Source organism: Tiliqua scincoides, chromosome 5 (assembly GCF_035046505.1).
Source record: "Tiliqua scincoides isolate rTilSci1 chromosome 5, rTilSci1.hap2, whole genome shotgun sequence".
In the NCBI taxonomy this organism is placed as follows: Eukaryota; Metazoa; Chordata; class Lepidosauria; order Squamata; family Scincidae; genus Tiliqua; species Tiliqua scincoides.
This window is the reverse complement of record NC_089825.1, coordinates 120,520,479-120,537,959: the sequence shown is the minus strand read 5'-3', so window position 1 is coordinate 120,537,959 and position 17,481 is coordinate 120,520,479. Positions and strand designations below refer to the sequence as shown.

At 46.9% G+C, this 17,481-nt stretch overlaps 1 protein-coding gene across 3 annotated transcripts in view; it reads left to right on the top strand.

Moving 5' to 3' along the window:
* Window positions 1-3,420, top strand: part of PPP1R12C (protein phosphatase 1 regulatory subunit 12C) — a 39,224-nt gene extending 35,804 nt beyond the window's left edge. For all 3 annotated transcript variants that reach the window (XM_066627462.1, XM_066627463.1, XM_066627461.1), the window contains 3 exons: window positions 1,418-1,468; window positions 2,483-2,533; window positions 2,686-3,420. In XM_066627462.1, coding sequence (XP_066483559.1) covers window positions 1,418-1,468; window positions 2,483-2,533; window positions 2,686-2,772 — 189 coding nt within the window. In that variant the 3' untranslated portion in view covers window positions 2,773-3,420. The remainder of the gene's footprint in view (window positions 1-1,417; window positions 1,469-2,482; window positions 2,534-2,685) is intronic.
* The last annotated feature ends 14,061 nt before the right edge of the window (window positions 3,421-17,481 follow it).

The following is a 17,481-nucleotide window of genomic DNA, read 5'->3' as shown; positions in this document are numbered from 1 at the left end:
GGCAGGATTGGGAAAGATTGGGCAGGAGGTCTGGTCTAGAGGGTAGAGCCTCCGTTTGCCTGAAGGTAACATCCGAAGGTCGCCAGTTCGAGGCCACCGGCACCGTGCGACCTTGAAGCAGCTGACAAGCCGAGCTGAGTTATGCTGAGTTATTCCACCTGCTCTTTGGCCGCTGTCAGCCTGTGTGGGAGGAAAATGGAGGCCAGAATGTGATACCAGGTCATTAAAGATCCATCTGAAATGTTGTGGTTCTTGAAAGACAGAACCTTCTTCAATTGTAAAAATCCCTACTGGGATTTAGTATTGCCTGCCTATGTAAACCACCTTGAATTAAAGTCTGAGGAGAAATCTGACGACCAAGAAAGGCGGTATATAAATACCTGTATTATTATTATTATTATTAGACTCCTCCATGTGAAACCCTGGACCTGGATACTGGATAGTAGTTAGTCAGTGGACTGAGACAAGCAGCTTCCTTTTTTGGAGCAAAGTTTCACTGAGGTTGATGGGTCTTTTTCCCTAGTAAGCCTGCGTGTTCCTTAACAAGTGTGTTTTTGGCTTCTGCCCAAGAATGTGAACGAGAAAGGTTTTTTGGTTCACATTTCATCTTTGCCGTAGATGTCACTAGCAATTTCTCTCAGCCTCTGCCTCCAGATCTGCAATACCGAGCTGGTTTTTACAGGCCTTCTCTTTGGGAAGATTACCAAGTTGGTGTATATGAAGCATTTCAAATGCTCAAAAGGCATGAGATGCATGCTAAATAAATTTATTTATTTATACAGGTATTTATAGACCGCCTTTCTTTGGTCATCAGATTTCTCCTCAGACTTTAATCCAAGGCGGTTTACATAGGCAGGCTGTTCGAAACCCCCGTAGGGATTTTTACAATTGAATAGTTCTAGTCTTTTATAGAACTCCTCCTTCCAGCTGGATTCCTTCCAAATGCTTGACATATCTTAAAATCAGCTGAGTCCCTGCTCCAGGTGTCAGAGGTCAGGTGGGTGGCAGTCAGGGGGAGGCCCTTTTCTGCCATATCTGGACTGGAGCTGCCACCTGGACTGGAACTCGCTCCCCAAACACATTTGTCTGTTGCCCCCATCGCAGTTAATATCTTCTCAGGTGCCGGGCAAAGACTACCAAAACCTTTGGCATGTCTTGATTACAAACAGCATTGGGGAATTTCCATTGGTGCTGCTGCCACTCCCTGAAGTGCATTTCTATGACTCTTTTTTTGTGCTTGATCCCTTTTATTTTGGCCTTTTTGAAAACACCACCACTTATGTAAGCTGCCTTGGACATCTTCTGAATAACAAGGCGGGGCAGAAGTCTCTTAAATAACCTGGCTATTTATGAGTACCTTCCTCCCCACTGATCAGGCTTCATTGTGTATTGTTGTTTTTTTTTTTAACACCTTCAGAAGCAAGAGCGTTTTGCTGAGCGACCAGCTCTGCTGGAGCTGGAGAGATTTGTAAGTATCAGTTCCCTTGTCCTTTCCTCAAGCTGCCCTTTGCAGGTGTGCACCGTAAACAGGATTTTGCAGGACTGCTTGTTCATTCATGTCTCTGATTAGAAGTCCGAACAGTAAGCCAGTTCTGTAATAGTGAGCTTGAGTTGTCGCAAAATATCTCATCCCATTTGCAATCTGCAAAAATGAGAGAGGGAGTGTTTTCCTATTCTGGGGGGGAAAAAAACTTCCAGCTCACCCAGTGTAGTGATGTAGAAGGAAATAAAATTCTTCCTCCTACTGGCTGGGAGGAGTAATGTAAATCCTTATGCTCTATAGCAGGAGGCTGGCCGACTGGCCCACTCCTAGACTATCTGATGCTTGCAGGTTGCCAAGATTCTTGGAAAGAAGACCTAAGTGGATTTTGGCTGATCCAGTAGTTCTTAGCAACAGTGCACTGTCAAGATGACACAGTGTGTTAAACTGGACAGAAATACCAAGAGTGCACTCTTGCTTTGTAAATTTTGCACACAGCCGTAGGCAATGGGAGGGGGGAAGAGACTCTGTTTAATACAAATGTGGACCAGTGTTTCTCAGCCAGTGGTATGGGTACTTGAGGTGGTGCCCAGTGGTACTCACAGGACCCCTGGACACTTGCTTCCCAGCAGCGAGACCAGGAATGCGACACAGCAAGCAGTGGTAGGAGGCTTGGCTTGGTGGGCAGAGCTCCAAAGCACACTTTTTCACACCTGAAAGCCTTCCTGTCCACCCTGAACCTCTTACTGGTGTTTGTTGTGTCGCATCTGGCCTCCCAACTCAGAAGTAACTGGTGATGGTGTCATCACCAATTATTCCCAGTGGTACTTCGGAAAGGTGGACCATGTGAAGTGGTATGGCAGAGGACAAACATTGAGAAATGCTGCCATGGAACATGCAAAACTGAAATAAACCCAGTTGTATTTTATATTGTTAATGCTACTGGAATGAGGGGTTGGAATCTCCCACCCTTGCCTTCATCTCCCTGCTTCTCCCCGTTAGGAGCGGCGAGCTTTGGAGAGGAAAGCAGCAGAGCTGGAGGAAGAGTTGAAGGTAATTCTCACCTGGTTGGAATGAGTCTTCCTGGAGGCTGGAGCTAGGGATAGCTTGCCTGGGAGATCCTTTTTGGGCCTGACTAAGGAGGGCGGGGACTATGGCTTGTACAGGTGCATTAAGGTGCCTATGGGTGTTTTCTCCTCTTACAGGCTCTTTCCGATCTGAAGGCAGATAACCAGCGTCTCAAAGATGAGAATGCCGCTCTTATTCGGGTGATCAGCAAGCTCTCCAAGTGACTGTTGCCATTGCCCCCTGATCCTGCCACGAAGCAGGGGATTCACTCCACACCCCAGCCTCTTGTGTACCAGATCCTCAGCAGGGACAGGAGAGCTACACAAGGATGGGGCTGCCAACCCCTGTCACCGCCACCAAAACACTCCAAGTGTGTGCTATTCCCAGCCTCAGCCAGCCAGACATTCATCGACCATTCCCTTCCACATGGGGCCAAGTTTGCCACCGAATGTAATGTCTCAGCCCTGGTCTTTTCCCACCTGTCCCTCTCCCCCCTTTTTTTTCCAACCTGAGACAATATTTATTTTGTGGCTTCCTTTTAAAGTGACATTGTTTGCTTCTTGCCTTTCCTTTCATGCACAGGGGAGTGGGGATGACAGGAGCCAGTCTCTGGGGGGGCTTAGAGGAGTGAGGGTGGCAGTTTGCCTGACAGCAGAGAGGCAAGATGTAAGAGCAGACTGTTGAAGTCGAGGGGCTAGCAAGGGTCCCCGGTAGTGAAACGTTGCTAATGGGTGATGGGGGCTGCTTATAGTCTGTCCTCTCCGCTAAAGAGTTGGACTCTGCAGTCCACAGGATCCATGGTATGAAGATGGTATGTACCCCTTGCCTTGCCTAACATTGGCATGGTTGACGATTAGGCTTTTGCAGCACTCTTACAAAGTGGGAGGTGTCTCTGAGCAGCAAGTCTTCTGCAGCCTCAGCTGGCAGGTGGCTTGGGAAATTGAAAACTGAGCAGGCCAGTTATAGCGAGGTCAGGGGGCAGCCCCAGCCCTGGGGAGCAGGTGTGCAAATACGAGAGAGGCGCCGCCAAGGCTCTGTATGGTTAGTAGGAGGGGGGAGTTTGGGTATGTAACAGTTGAATGTGTTTAAAACGGCCCACTGTGGTGGGCCATCCTTTAGGCATTCTAGGACCAGAAGGACTTGGCCTGGGAGGAGTGGCATCATTTGGGAACCAAGATAGTATTAGCTGTGAAGATGAGACTGAAGTGCCATAGTGGGGTGGGGCTGAGCGGGGCGTGGTGGGGTTGGAACCCAACCACTGTTACAGAGGTGCTTCCTTGCCTGAGCCAGGCTTGAGGTCAGACCGAGAGAAATTGTCTCATTTCTTTCTTTCTTTTTTTTTTTTAACCATTTGATCAATGCCCACAGCCCTTTGCCAGTGCCCTGACCGGGCTGCGAGGTCACCCAGGAATCTGTAACTCTGGCGTCTGAAGCAGATAACATAGGCCATTGCCCAAAGTCCATATTTACATTGCCACGGTTGCCAGTTCCCTACAGTCCACTCCTCCTCCCAGAGCTCTGCCTCCTTGACCTCTTTTTTCCGGTTCCTTGAACTCTTCCATTTTTCCATAGGACAGCATGGAGTTCGAGCTCTGTGGCTCTTGTCCTCTGTTCCTTTTCCTGCACGCACACAATCAAATATTTTCAATGTTAAAACTGAGGGCTAGAAGTACTTCCAAGTGAAACTGAGGGCTAGAAGTAATTCCAAGAGAAACGGGTCCAAAGTATTATTCTGAAAATCCTGTGTGTGTGTGTGTGTGTTTCCTGCGCTATCATGAGCCAAGATGCCTCCGCCAACAGAAATTGTCCCTTCCTTTTTGCCATGCCCTCCCTTTATTTGCCCCGCTCTGTGAACAAGCCCTTCCTTTCCCCAAACATATCTGTACATAACAGAAGTATTTTCTATATGACTGCATCGCCAACAAAAACAAGAAGAAAAATGCAGAAAAATCTTAAATGTGCAATATCGCATGAGTATTTTTTTTCCAAAGAAGTCTCTATATTGTACTTGTTTATTCAGCAGCTCAGCTGCATTTGTTTTAAAGAACAGGGAATTGAAATTACTGTGTTTGAATATAATTAAAAAAATTAAAAAGAAGACCCTTGGATGTGCTCGTTTCTTCATATGATGTGAACTCACAACAGTAGAATTAAGAGTCAGTGTTGGTGGATATTGGATGAACTTTGTCTCTAGGAAACATGGGTTAAGATCCTTGCTTGCCCATGAAGCTCATCGAGAGGTCTCTTGGGTCAGTTACTATCTCAGCCTAACCTACCCTGGGATAATGCCCTTAGGAGCAGGCTTATTCTCCCCTTAGCTAATAGATTGCTGTCTGTCCACTTCCCTTCTCCCCCACTCCTTTCTCTTCCTTTCTTTGACCTCCCTCCCACTTCACCTTCTTACCGCATCAAGCGCAAGCATCTCCAATGGCCTCTTCCAGGTCCCTCTGCAATAGTGCAGGCAAAATGTTGCCCTAGGAGAGCACACAGCTGGATGTTCAGGGAGGAGATAGAAGGAAGTGCCTGTGCAAGACTTCTGTGCACACATCATCCTCTTCCTCCCTCTCTGTCAGCTTGTTCCCAGGGGTGGTCCTCTTGTAGACAGCCTGCTTGGAGCAAGCCTGAAAAACTAGAGTTGTGCTATGAGTCTATATGTTTTAATACTCTGCATGACTTGCACATGGAGTTCAGAAAAATCTAGCCCCCACACAACCCTAGATTTCTCCATTATCCCTGTGGTGCCCTTTTGGGGCCTGTGCCCCTGACATAGGTAACCATAGGTACTCCTGTTAATGTGAAGAACTGTGGTCAGCAGAAAGGACTGTACCACTTTAGGCTACAGGTGGTAGCTTCCACCTGTAGCTACACTGAATGCCACAATTGCAAAACACCCATTGCAAATTGAAGTATCGCCCTGGGGAGAATGTACGTAACTACATTGGGTTTGTATTTGCTGCGTTTGTTTTCAAATGTGTGATCCCTGTTTGCAGTCTGGGTGGTTCAGTCCTGTCTTTGCAACAACCCTGTGAGGTTGCAGCCAGAGCAGGGCTGGCATTAGGAGCTGCAGGGCAAGACGGAGAAGAAACTGCAGGATGATATCAAGAACTTGGTTTTGGTAAGGCGGTACCATTATTGGATTGGATCCAAGCCCTCTCTTGCGCAGGCTTTGGAAGATTGCCAAAGGAGGCTTCCTCACCCCATTGGGTCTGTGACCCTCAAATTGAACTCTGCAGTAAATCTTTGTGTTCCTGTAGGAAAACCCTGGGTGAAGTCTTCCCTTTGCAGGAACCCAGTTCCCTTAGCTAAGTTGGTCTGGTCTGCTCTGGGTTCACCCCATCTCACAGCTGGCCTTGTGCCCCCAGCCTTACTGCCTGATCTTGGCAATCACAGCCTCAGCTGGCCATACTGGAGATGGCCCAAACTTAAAGGGCCTCTGGCCCTTTTCTCCTTCTCTCCCCCCTTCCCCAGCGTTGATCAGCTGCCCTTCTGCAAACTGTGCCTCTTATGCCAAGATCTCTGCTGCAAAGTTACATAAGTGCCCACACCTCCCAGGGCAAACAAAAAGTTGCTCATGGCTTAGAACGTGCCTGGGGGCTGAGACAGCTCTCTTTTGAGCCTCTCCTTGGGCTAAAATTAGAGCTGGTCTGGGCCTCGCCCTACTGTTACCTCTTCTTCCTCTGGCCAAACCTAACCTGCAGGAACAATGAGGATGCCAAAGTGAGGAGTCACCCTTGGGGAGGGTGGGGCACTGCATCTGTCCATCCCCCTGCGCATGACTTGGGGGTCTGGACCCCACTACCTTGTCCCTCTATCTCATGCAGGCTGTCTCCATCACCCTTAAGAAAATGTTAGCTGCTGAGCAATTCTGCCCTCTGTCAAACCTCTAACCAGAATGGGACCATTGGACTGTATTTCTCTCCCTGCCGCACCACTGATGTTCCTTATCTATAAACTTTTTAAAAAAAAAAACAAGCAAAACATTGACAGCTTCCGTTTAAAGGATGGTTCTTTTCAAAGTGAGAAATTTGCAGCCAAAAGGGAGGGCAAAGTACTCCCCCAAGTGATATTGTCACCTGCTATCCCTCTCTCCCCAGGACCGCCACCCCTATGAGTGCTGGCGTAGCAAGGCCTCTAAAAGGGATATAAGGAGTAACTTGAGCATTGTGTTTGTTTACAGAAAGTTTCAGTATAAATTCAAATCAAACTGTTCTGTACTTAAAAATAACTGTTCTTTTGACTTGTACATTTCTCATGCTTAATAACGCATGGATGCTAAAATACACAAGCGAAATCTGGGCTTGGTAACCGGGTTCTAGAAGTGTCTGGCGGTCTGTTTGGTTGAAGCCCCACTTCCTGAGAGAGGCTGGCTACAGCCCTGCCCCTTTTCCGTAGGACTTTTCCCTCCAGTGTTCAGATCGCATCACATTTGCCATTAAGAAGGATACCTATAAAGACCCACACGTATCTCTGCATCAGGCAGCAGACCAGCATGTAAATGGTTAGCTCAGCCCAGAAGTGGTTGTGTGACCATGTGGACTAACAACTTGAACAGAGACAGTGTGTGGTACAAAAGTGCTTTTTATGCTCTTTTTTTTCTTTCTTGCCTGTTGCATTAACACCTGAAACTTGATGGGTGGAAAAGGATACATGTGAGTGACAGAATTTCCTGCTTGCATTCTATCACCTTGCAAAGTAGTGAAAATCAAAGAACAGGTCTGTCTTCAGGTAAACATAGGCAGCTATTTCCATGTTCTAGCCCAGGGGTGTCCAAAGATTTTGGCAGGAGGGCCACATCAGCTCTCTGACACTGTGTCAGGGGCCGGGGGGGGGGGGAATTAATTTACATTTAAAATTTGAGCAAATTTACATAAGTTTACATAAATGAATATATTAAAGATGAACTTATATGAATGAATGAAGGTCTTGCAATAGCTCAATGCCTATAAAAGGCCTTGCACAAAGCAAGGCTGGCCTTTCCTTTGCTGCCGCTGCTGCATCACAGATGTGAAAGAGCAAGCAGTGGAGGGAGCTCTCATCCCACAGCTCACAAGAGAGGTCAAACAGTCGCCCTCACACTGAGAGCAGTTGCGTTGGGCCAGTGTGGGCTTCAACAAATCTCTGGAGGGCCAGAGGCTCATTGGAGACTGGGGGCTCCCTGAGGGTAGCATTGAGAGGCCTCGAGGGCCGCAAGTGGCCCCCGGGCCGGGGTTTGAGCACCCCTGTTCTAGCCAGATGTTTCACGCACCTGATCCTCAGTTTCCAACTCCAGAGTCCAGTTACATGAGGTGTGCGGAGCACAGCTGTGGAGGGTTGAGGAGCTGGTCTGGCCAGATGGGCCCTCTGATGGACACGAACCTTTAGTCGGTGTCCGCCCTTGGTTGACCTGTGTGTGAGAGAGGCTGGGCAGGGGTGCTCTTTCCATAATGCTCTCTTTCCATTAACCCAGCCATTTTCAACCACTGTGCCATGGCACGTTGGTGTGCCACAAGTGGTCCACAGGTGTGCCACAGGAATTTGAGGGCAGGTCATTTATTAGTAGGGCCAATAGAGACGTGAGGCCCCCACTGGCAGCATGGTGTGACTTGGCAACTTTAGTGCCTTGTCAGTGTGCCATGCGATGAAAAAGGTTGAAAATTGCTGCATTAGCTTCTCGTACACCTGGGATTGGAGAGCAGTACCGCCCTATACCTCAAGAGATTATTGGGTTACAGAAGATTAGTTTTCTAACTATTCCACACACCAATTTTTTCCTCCTCACACAGCACACACACAAATGGAAGTCTGGTGAATAGATTTCCTTCAGCTGACCAGCCCACACAATGTGCGCAGGAGAACTCAATGCCAAGTACAATCCCATCTGCTGCCTCCAGCAAGCAAGATGCATCACGTGCTAGAGAGGAAGGCAATGTGGTCGTAACATTTGGCCTGTAAATGAAGATTTGTTGCCTGTGTTTGGGAAAAGCTGAGCTATAACGAGGCACTAGCCAATGAACAAGAGCTTGAGCAGAACAGAATATTGGCACCCTTCAAGCAATCCCCTAAACAGGTTTCCAGCTAGTTTAGCAAAATAAACAGGGAAAGCTCCAGATCCATAACTTGGACTTTTAGACCCCACCTAACTCCAGAGGCAAACCTACACTTCTTGGTCTTCGCTTTGCTCTGTAAAGGATTTGTTTGCTTGTCAAGTTACATTGACAGCATCTTAAATTTGCTTGTACACCAAGGGAGCCCTTTGGTTAAAAAGCAATTTACAGATTATATCTTAATGTAAATGCATGAAAATTGCATGCTAATAGCTCTATGGAAATGATTTCTCTATCTGCATATTGTGTCTCTTTCCCATTTCCTTTCAGCTGACTGGGCCCAACTCTTCAAAAAGAGCCTAAATACAGGTGTGTGTTTTTTCTCCGCCTAGCTTAAGTTTCGTTTCAAGTACAGTTTATTTTTCTGGGGTGTGTGTGTGTGTGTGCAACAGCCGTAGCTGAGTTACTGCTACCTGCCCAGGTATGCAAGGGGTGTGGTTCAGCTGGCAAACTCACCTGTGCAGGGCCCAGTAGGTTGCAAGTCACAGAGGTAGCTTCCAATTTCTGCATGACAAGCCAGGTGTCACAAGCTCCATGTCCATAGGAGAGATGGTAGGAGTCGAGAAATAGCTGAGAGCCTAGGGTGATAATCTAGTAGGTAAGTCTAATTGTAGGATGAGTACTGGGGGGATAGAATGTCTGGGTTCCTGGGGATGGAATGTTAGACCAGAGAGTTTGGTTAGACCAAAGAGGTTTGTCCCAAATTCTCTGATACAAAAGTACCTAGTGAATATCTAGTGGAGTAGAGCAAGATAAATTTAGGATTCCTGATTTCCTTGATGGAATGGTGGATTTCGATGGGACTGGAACAGGAGGCAGGATTCTCTGAGATTTAGGATTTTCTAAGTCAATGTATCTCAAACTGTGGGTTGGGACCCACTAGGTGGGTCATGAACCAATTTCAGCTGAGTCCCCATTCATTTCAATGTGTATTTTATTTTTAATATATTAGACTTGATGCTACCATGGTATGTGACTGCATCTGGGGAACTGTTAGACATCTTAAATATGTCTGTAATGTTACAGACCTGTACTTTTAACAGGCTCTATACTTTTAACAATGATAGTCAATGGGGCTTACTCCTGGGTAAGTGTGGGTAGGATTGCAGCCTTTTTAGGATGTTTGAGGAATTTTTTTTAAAACGGATCAGCAACTAATTGGGAGGGTTAGGAAGGTTCTTCTTTTTTTTTTTTAAGTAAATGTTTAAACTTATATTTATTGTAAACATTTAATTTATTTACTTGGTTTGATTTTGTTGTATTGGGGGTGTTGAAAATTTTCCTGCTTGATGAGGTCACTTCCTCCCATGACATCACTTCTGGTGGGTCCTGACAGCTTGTCATTCTAAAAAGCGGGTCCTGGTACTAAAACATTTGAGGACCACTGCTCTGAGTGTATGGTGAGAAGGAGGAACTGGACCAAACTCTTGGTTTCAAAACGGGAGCCCAGTGCATCACAGGAAAGCTCTCTGTATTCTCTGAGTTGGGCAGTGGGTCTGAGAAATGGAAACTAATAGTTTCCAGCAAGGTTTGCAATGCTGCGAGTTGGAGCACCTTGGAAACCAGACAAGGGTCTAGTGTAGGTCTTTGGGGTTGCAACAAAAATAATTTGGAGAAAAGATGCTGAGATTAATTTGGAAAAGATTAGAACAGAGATCTTGTGGGGAGAGAGTCTGACATTGGCTGTATTTTCCACTGCTACGACGACTCTCTTCCTGGCACTGATTCTGCTATGATTCTTCCTTGGTATTCAACGGATGTTAACCCCTTTGGGCAATTGTTCTTGGAATGCAGTACAAGATTCTTGTTTCTGAAATCTGGAAGAATCTCAGATAGGACATAGGACAGGATGATAAGAAGCTCTGAGGAGACAGCATTGAGAATCGCAGAACCTGCATGGGTGGCCAGGCCTTGCTCCGCCATCGGCTGCCTAGTAGCAGGAAAGCCTCTGAGCAGTTACAGAGTGCATTTCCTTACCTGAAGTATTATAGTCATTTTCTTGCTTCTGAGATTGGGGGGCAAGGCCTGCTCATCACAGGACATGTGTTTAGACAGGTTTGAGGCTCAGCATGAGCATGCACACTTTCTTTCTCTTATTTCTTATTTTATTTTGCTTTTAATTTAAAGGCATGACCTGCTGTTGTGAACTCCTAAGTTTACCTTGTTGGGTCTTAAATCATTGTTTTTTTCAGCAGTATGTTAGGCAAATTACCAGCTAGTCCTATGGAAGTAAATCCAATGTGTTCACTGGGACTCTCTTTCAGGCAAGTGTGCATGAGATTCCTGCCTTAAAATCTTTTATTGACAACTGTTACGCTGCACATGCCTGATCTTGGAAGCTAAGCAGGGTCAGGCCTGGTTAGTACTTGGATGGGAGACTGCCTGGGAATACCGGGTGCTGTAGGCTTATACCATAGTCTTTCGAGACTGAAGGTTGCCAACTAATTGTCATTTTAAGGCTGCGGAATATTTTTTGTTGTTGTAGCATATGCATTTTTTGAAATGTTATTTTGTCTCAACCTCATCACTACTCCATGCGCCCTCAATGTTCAAGATGAAAACGAGACAAAAACGATGAAATGCCTCAAATCTCACACCCAGAATCCCTGCCTGAAGCTTCCCCCCCACACACACATACATTCCCTCCCCACAGAACCTGTGCGAAATGGGAGGATGTGCACAGCATGGGATTTTACTGTACACGTGTGTACGTTTTCAGGCACACGCACAAGAGATAAGAGGTGCATGTCTCCCACTCAGAGGGTTAACGGCTAGAGAGCTCTGGAGGGGGAGCTGAACCTGGAAAGAATAAGACTGCTCACAACTCATGTGTGCAACATTGTAAGAAGGCCTCCTGCCACAGGCAAAAATGGGGAGAGTGACTTGGGACCAGGAAATGGGGACTGTCCCTGGTAAACACAAAAAGATGCACATCTGTGGTTATTATGAACTGCTTTGTGTGGATGTTGTGGTCAAAAGGAAGCATTTACTTTGGATCTAAAAGAATACATCTTTAGAATATCTGTTAGTGCTAAATGAATAAAGGACAGGAGACATTGGCCAAGGTTTCTGGGTGCAAACAGTAGAGTATCTAGACAGTGCTGAATTCCTCTGAAGAGAGTTACCAAGAACTTGTACATGCCTACAGACAGGAGGGGCAGTGTGGAGTAGTGGTAAGAGTGCTGAGCTAGGGCTGTGGGTTCACTCAGCCAGAAAGCTTACCTCATGACTTTGGGTCAATTGCACTCTGCCAGCCTGATTTCAGTGTATGCTGTAAACCAAATGTGAGCCACTTTGAGGGCCTTCTAGGAGGTGGACAGATGAGATATATAAATGTCTAGGATGGTTAATAAAAAGATAAGGTAGTCCTGAGCAAATTGGAGGAAAGGTGGACTACGAATATGGTGGATACCTATAATACAGTTCAGTATTAGTTAGTTGGCAACCTTCAGTCTCGAAAGACCATGGTATCACGCTCTGAATGGTGTTTCTGGCAGAGCGTCTAGTGTGGCTGAAAAGGCCAATTCGGGAGTGACAATCCCTTCCACACTGGGAGCAAGTGCAGTCTGTCCCTGGTCTGTCTCCCTGGCTGTGGGCCTTCCTTCTTTGCCTCGGCCTGTTGGCCAAGTGTCTCTTCAAACTGGGAAAGGCCATGCTGCACAGCCTGCCTCCAAGCAGGCCGCTCAGAGTTCAGAAGTTCAGTATTAACAGTAGTACAATTTACACCGGCTGGTTTAGAACAGACTCTTCCAACATTTCACAGGCAGGAAACAGGACATGCTTGAAATATCCCATTCTTCACTGCACCAGCCTTGCACCACTAACCATCACACATCACCGGAGGCTTTTCTGTTCCCTGGGTGAGATGTGTGTTTACTCTGTCGCAACCTGTTCTCTACTGATTTATAAGCCAAGAGGGTGTTTGTTTTTCTGGTGGAAGAAAAATGTAATTGTCTAACCATATGCACTCAATAGTTCAAAATATACCTCTGCCGTTGCAGTATGTAAAATTGCTGTCGGTTCAATGCATAGCATTTTAGCATTCCTGTGTGTGAATTAAGTATCTTTGTGCACTAGGGGACAAGACTATCTTGTACCTGAAGATAAAAGTTCTAGTCACCCTGGTGGTGGGGAGTGAATCCCTGAAGACTGATCATTCTAGCAACTCATGTGAGTTACAATTTCCGAGGCATCTCCCCAAAGCAAAAAATAGGGACAAAGTAGTGATTTTGTGGGGACAGGTATTGGAAAATAGGAGTGGTGGGAGCATATGCCAGAAGGCACAAGCCCTTACATCTGATAATCAAGTTGTGCTTATTCAGGGGTGAGTGCACGGCATGCTGTACATGCTCAGAGGTGCTCTCGTATTTGATATTCATTTTGCATATCCCAGGGCTAGGATTAGGCCTTGGATTTCAAGACTGAGTTCCAGGACTCAGTCCTTATTCAAAGTAAAGCCACAGGCAGAGCAGTCAGACTATCTAGAACAGCAGGATCTAGGGGCTTAGAAAGATCCAGAACTCCTGGATTCCCCAGAACTAGTTGCAGTGAGTTTTTCATGTAGACCCCTGTGCCTTCCCCTCCTAAATTGTTACAAGTACAGAAGCTCTGATAGTGCAAAGAAGATGGCACCCCACCTTGCAAAACAGTCACCTTGGGGCAGAGAGAAGGGAGAGAAAAAGGGATGTGATTGAAGCCACAGTCTCATTTCTTCTCCCAACAATTACAGTAACCGCACAATCTGAGCACCTCTTCATGGTATTAAGCCTGTGTAAATATTGACTTTATTTCTTCACATCAACGGCTACCAGTGCCAGATTTCGGTTCAGATGGTCAAAACAGGCAAAACCGCGGCAGGGATACAAGCAAATCTTGGGAAAGTAACACCCAGATTTCCTCACAAGCCAGAACCACCAGGCCCCTGCTCCCTTTGGTGGCTTCTCCTCTGCAAAGGGGGGTGAGATAAGGGTATATCGATTCCACTCCAGCAATTAGAGACACCAAGTGAGGCACAGAAGATGACATCCCGCCTTGAATAAACAGTGCAGCCCTCCTGCTAGGTGACATGCCACAGGTGTGGCAACTGGCAAGGGATGCTGCAGAACTTTTGAGAAGGGAACATAAGAACATAAGAACAGCCCCACTGGATCAGGCCATAGGCCCATCTAGTCCAGCTTCCTGTATCTCACAGCGGCCTACCAAATGCCCCAGGGAGCACACCAGATAACAAGAGACCTCATTCTGGTGCTCTCCCCTACATCTGGCATTCTGACTTAACCCATTCCTAAAATCAGAAGGTTGCGCATACACATCATGGCTTGTACCCCATAATGGATTTTTCCTCCAGAAACTCGTCCAATCCCCTTTTAAAGGCGTCTAGGCTAGACGCCAGCACCACATCCTGTGGCAAGGAGTTCCACAGACTGACCACGCGCTGAGTAAAGAAATATTTTCTTTTGTCTGTCCTAACCCGCCCAACACTCAATTTTAGTGGATGTCCCCTGGTTCTGGTATTATGTGAGAGTGTAAAGAGCATCTCCCTATCCACTCTGTCCATCCCCTGCATAATTTTGTATGTCTCAATCATGTCCCCCCTCAAGCGTCTCTTTTCTAGGCTGAAGAGGCCCAAACGCCGTAGCCTTTCCTCATAAGGAAGGTGCCCCAGCCCAGTAATCATCTTAGTCGCTCTCTTTTGCACCTTTTCCATTTCCACTATGTCTTTTTTGAGATGCGGCGACAAGGGAGTGAGACTTGGGTGAGCCTGCTGTTCCTCCTCCCCAAATACGCAAGTGCGCACACCCTTGTACTGTAAATAATCCGGCCTCTGCTGGATCTATCCTCATAGTTGCGCATTCAGAATAGAGTCCCCTCCTTGCTCACAAGCCTGCACTGAAAGGGAGAGAAGGAGATTTAACCTGTACAACTTCGTCTCTAATCAATTTCAACAGGGAGGGGGCAATAGGAACCAGGATTCCTGTTTTGGTTTGATTTGGGGGGGGGGGGTTGGGGAGGAGAGAATAAAACTTAGAGTAAAGAAGCCAGATCTTTTGAATTCCCTAGGTAAAGGGGGCTTTGTGGGTAACTGCTTAAGAAGGACTGTGACTCGAGTCTCCAGTTCTTTGGTACCCATTTAACATGGGGTAAATACGGATGGATATAATGAATCAGCAACTCTAATGTTTAAGTTTTCAACATTCCTCATAAACAGCTGTTTTTATTTTAAATATCCACACTGCCCTGGGAACCTTGTAGTGAAGGGCAACTTAGCATTTTTCTAAATAGTCTCTCTCTCTCTCTCTCTCTCTGTATCCCAAGAAAATGATTCACAACTCAACTTGATGGTGATCACATTTTCTTGTCAGATGTGGCATATGGGGACGGGGGCTGAAGCCATGATGGACAGAGGACAGCGTCCCGTTTTAACCAAGTCTGTTTTTATGCAACTTTAATTTGCCAATAACCTTGTTTAGGAAACTTCAGTCAAGGTTGCCAAAAACAAGGCAAAGTTTCAGAGCTCAGAGGATAAGGTGAGAGTGAAGGACATGATCCCTGAAATCCAGAGTCCCCTGAGTGTCCACTGGCAATTTGACTGGGCCTCTTTGAAGAGGCTGGGTAAGTCTCCAATTTCGAAACCACCCATCTGGCAGTGGTCCAGAAGGGAGGAGCGGTCCTTGTAGCTGCTTATAACAAGCTGGAGTGGGGCCTGCAGTGCTTCACATGCAGAAGGTCCCCAGCTCCATCCCAGTAGCAAAAGACCCCTGCCTGGATTTCTGGAAAGCCACTCTGAGTCAGCACAGGCAATGCTGAGAGAGTCTGACTCAGCACAAAAAACCCAGCTGCAGGCTAGCCAAGGTTATAGTGGGATACCATCCTGGCAGAAGAAATTTAGCTTGCTGAAAAGTGTTGGGCGCACACACACACACACACACACTCTCTCTCTCTCTCTCTCTCTCTCTCTCTCCTGCTGTTTTGGGTCCCACCCCGTTTTTCCTTGTGGCTTCTGACTCAGGGCAAAGGCAGTTTCATAGGTTCATAAACAATCTGCAGTCTTGGCTAGAAGGGTAACTTTCTCCTCTTAAACCTCTCAGGTTGTGAATTGTGGGTTGGACTGCTGGCACCATGAGTGATTCAGGAAGGTAAGAAAAGCAACTGTGAGGTGGTAAACCCCATCCAGCCACCTATACATCAAGGATTGAAATAGCAAAGCTTCCCAGATTCCTATGCAAACTGCACATACTTTCCAGAACCTTGCGCACTGCCCCCCCGCTACACGCATACACATAAGGTAATAAGAAATCTGGGACACATGAATTAGAGATGTTTATTAGTTTTACCACAGCTATCCAAGCTGGCGGCCATCACCACATCTTGTGGAAATGAATTCCACAGACTAACTCTGAACTGTGAAGAAGAAAATGTATGCACTCGTTCTCTAAAGCCCACCACAGACAATGACATGTGTACTCTATAGTGTTAAATCAGTGATCAGAATTCTCCACCCAGGTAACCTGTACATACAGATAAATGCTACACAACTTGTGTATATTTATGCAAATGGAGTGTATTGTACACCTTTTGCGATTTTGCATAGTTTCTTCTGCCTTTGCTAGGCTTGTGCGGAGGGGCAAGGGGTGGTGTAAACACTGAAGCTCTCAGTGCGTTCTCCAGCATTTGCTTCTCCAGCATTTGCACCAAGGCTTCTGGGTTATTTACAACCTGACAGTCCTCTATTCTGTGTCACACCAGCCAGTGCAGTGCAGAGATTGACATTTGGGGGCTTGGAACAGGGAGACCCCCAGTTCAAATCCCTGCATAACTGGATGACCTGGAGCCAGTCACACAGTCTCTTAACCTAACCCACCTCATGGGATATTCTGGAGCTAAAAAGTCAGAATTTGAGGCCCTTGGGCATAAGAACATAAGAACAGCCCCACTGGATCAGGCCATAGGCCCATCTAGTCCAGCTTCCTGTACCTCACAGCGGCCCACCAAATGCCCCAGGGAGCACACCAGATAACAAGAAGACCTGCAAGGCCTCCTGGGAATTGTAGTTAAGAACTTAAGAACAGCCCCACTGGATCTGGCCATAGGCCCATCTAGTCCAGCTTCCTGTATCTCACAGCGGCCCACCAAATGCCCCAGGGAGCACACCAGATAACAAGAGACCTGCAAGGCCTCCTGGGAATTGTAGTTTAAGAACATAAGAACAGCCCCACTGGATCAGGCCATAGGCCCATCTAGTCCAGCTTCCTGTATCTCACAGCGGCCCACCAAATGCCCCAGGGAGCACACCAGATAACAAGAGACCTCATCCTGGTGCCCTCCCTTGGGCGATGGGCCAAGGCACCCAACTGCTCTGTGTCATCTTCCCCATCCTCCCCACTTTACGGTATGTTGTGCTCCTAAAAAAGCAACCACATACCCCATGTTTCTTTCAGTTCTGGGTTGCCAATATGCAAGGGGATTAGTGAAACCCCTAGAGGTCCAGAAGGGGCCGTAACTTCATGGCAGAGCACATGCTTTGCATGTAGAAGATCCCCAATTCCTAGCATCTCCTGATAGGCAGAGAAAGATGTGGCTGCTGGTCAGTGTTGCCAATGTTAAGCTAGACGGCCAATGACTGACTTCATGTGTGGTAGCTTCTGGCATTTCTATAACTGCCGTCAAAGCTCTGAACAGGAACGTGCCACTTCACTGCTCGCCTAGCACATACTTGGACTCCATAAGTGGCATAGATGAATACTAATTTTTCTGGATGATGTGTGGGACGTTGTGGATTGCAGCAGGAAAGTGGGACTAAGAGAGCTTCTGGATCCTCAAGGAGCCTGAGAGCCTCACAGGCTTGAGATG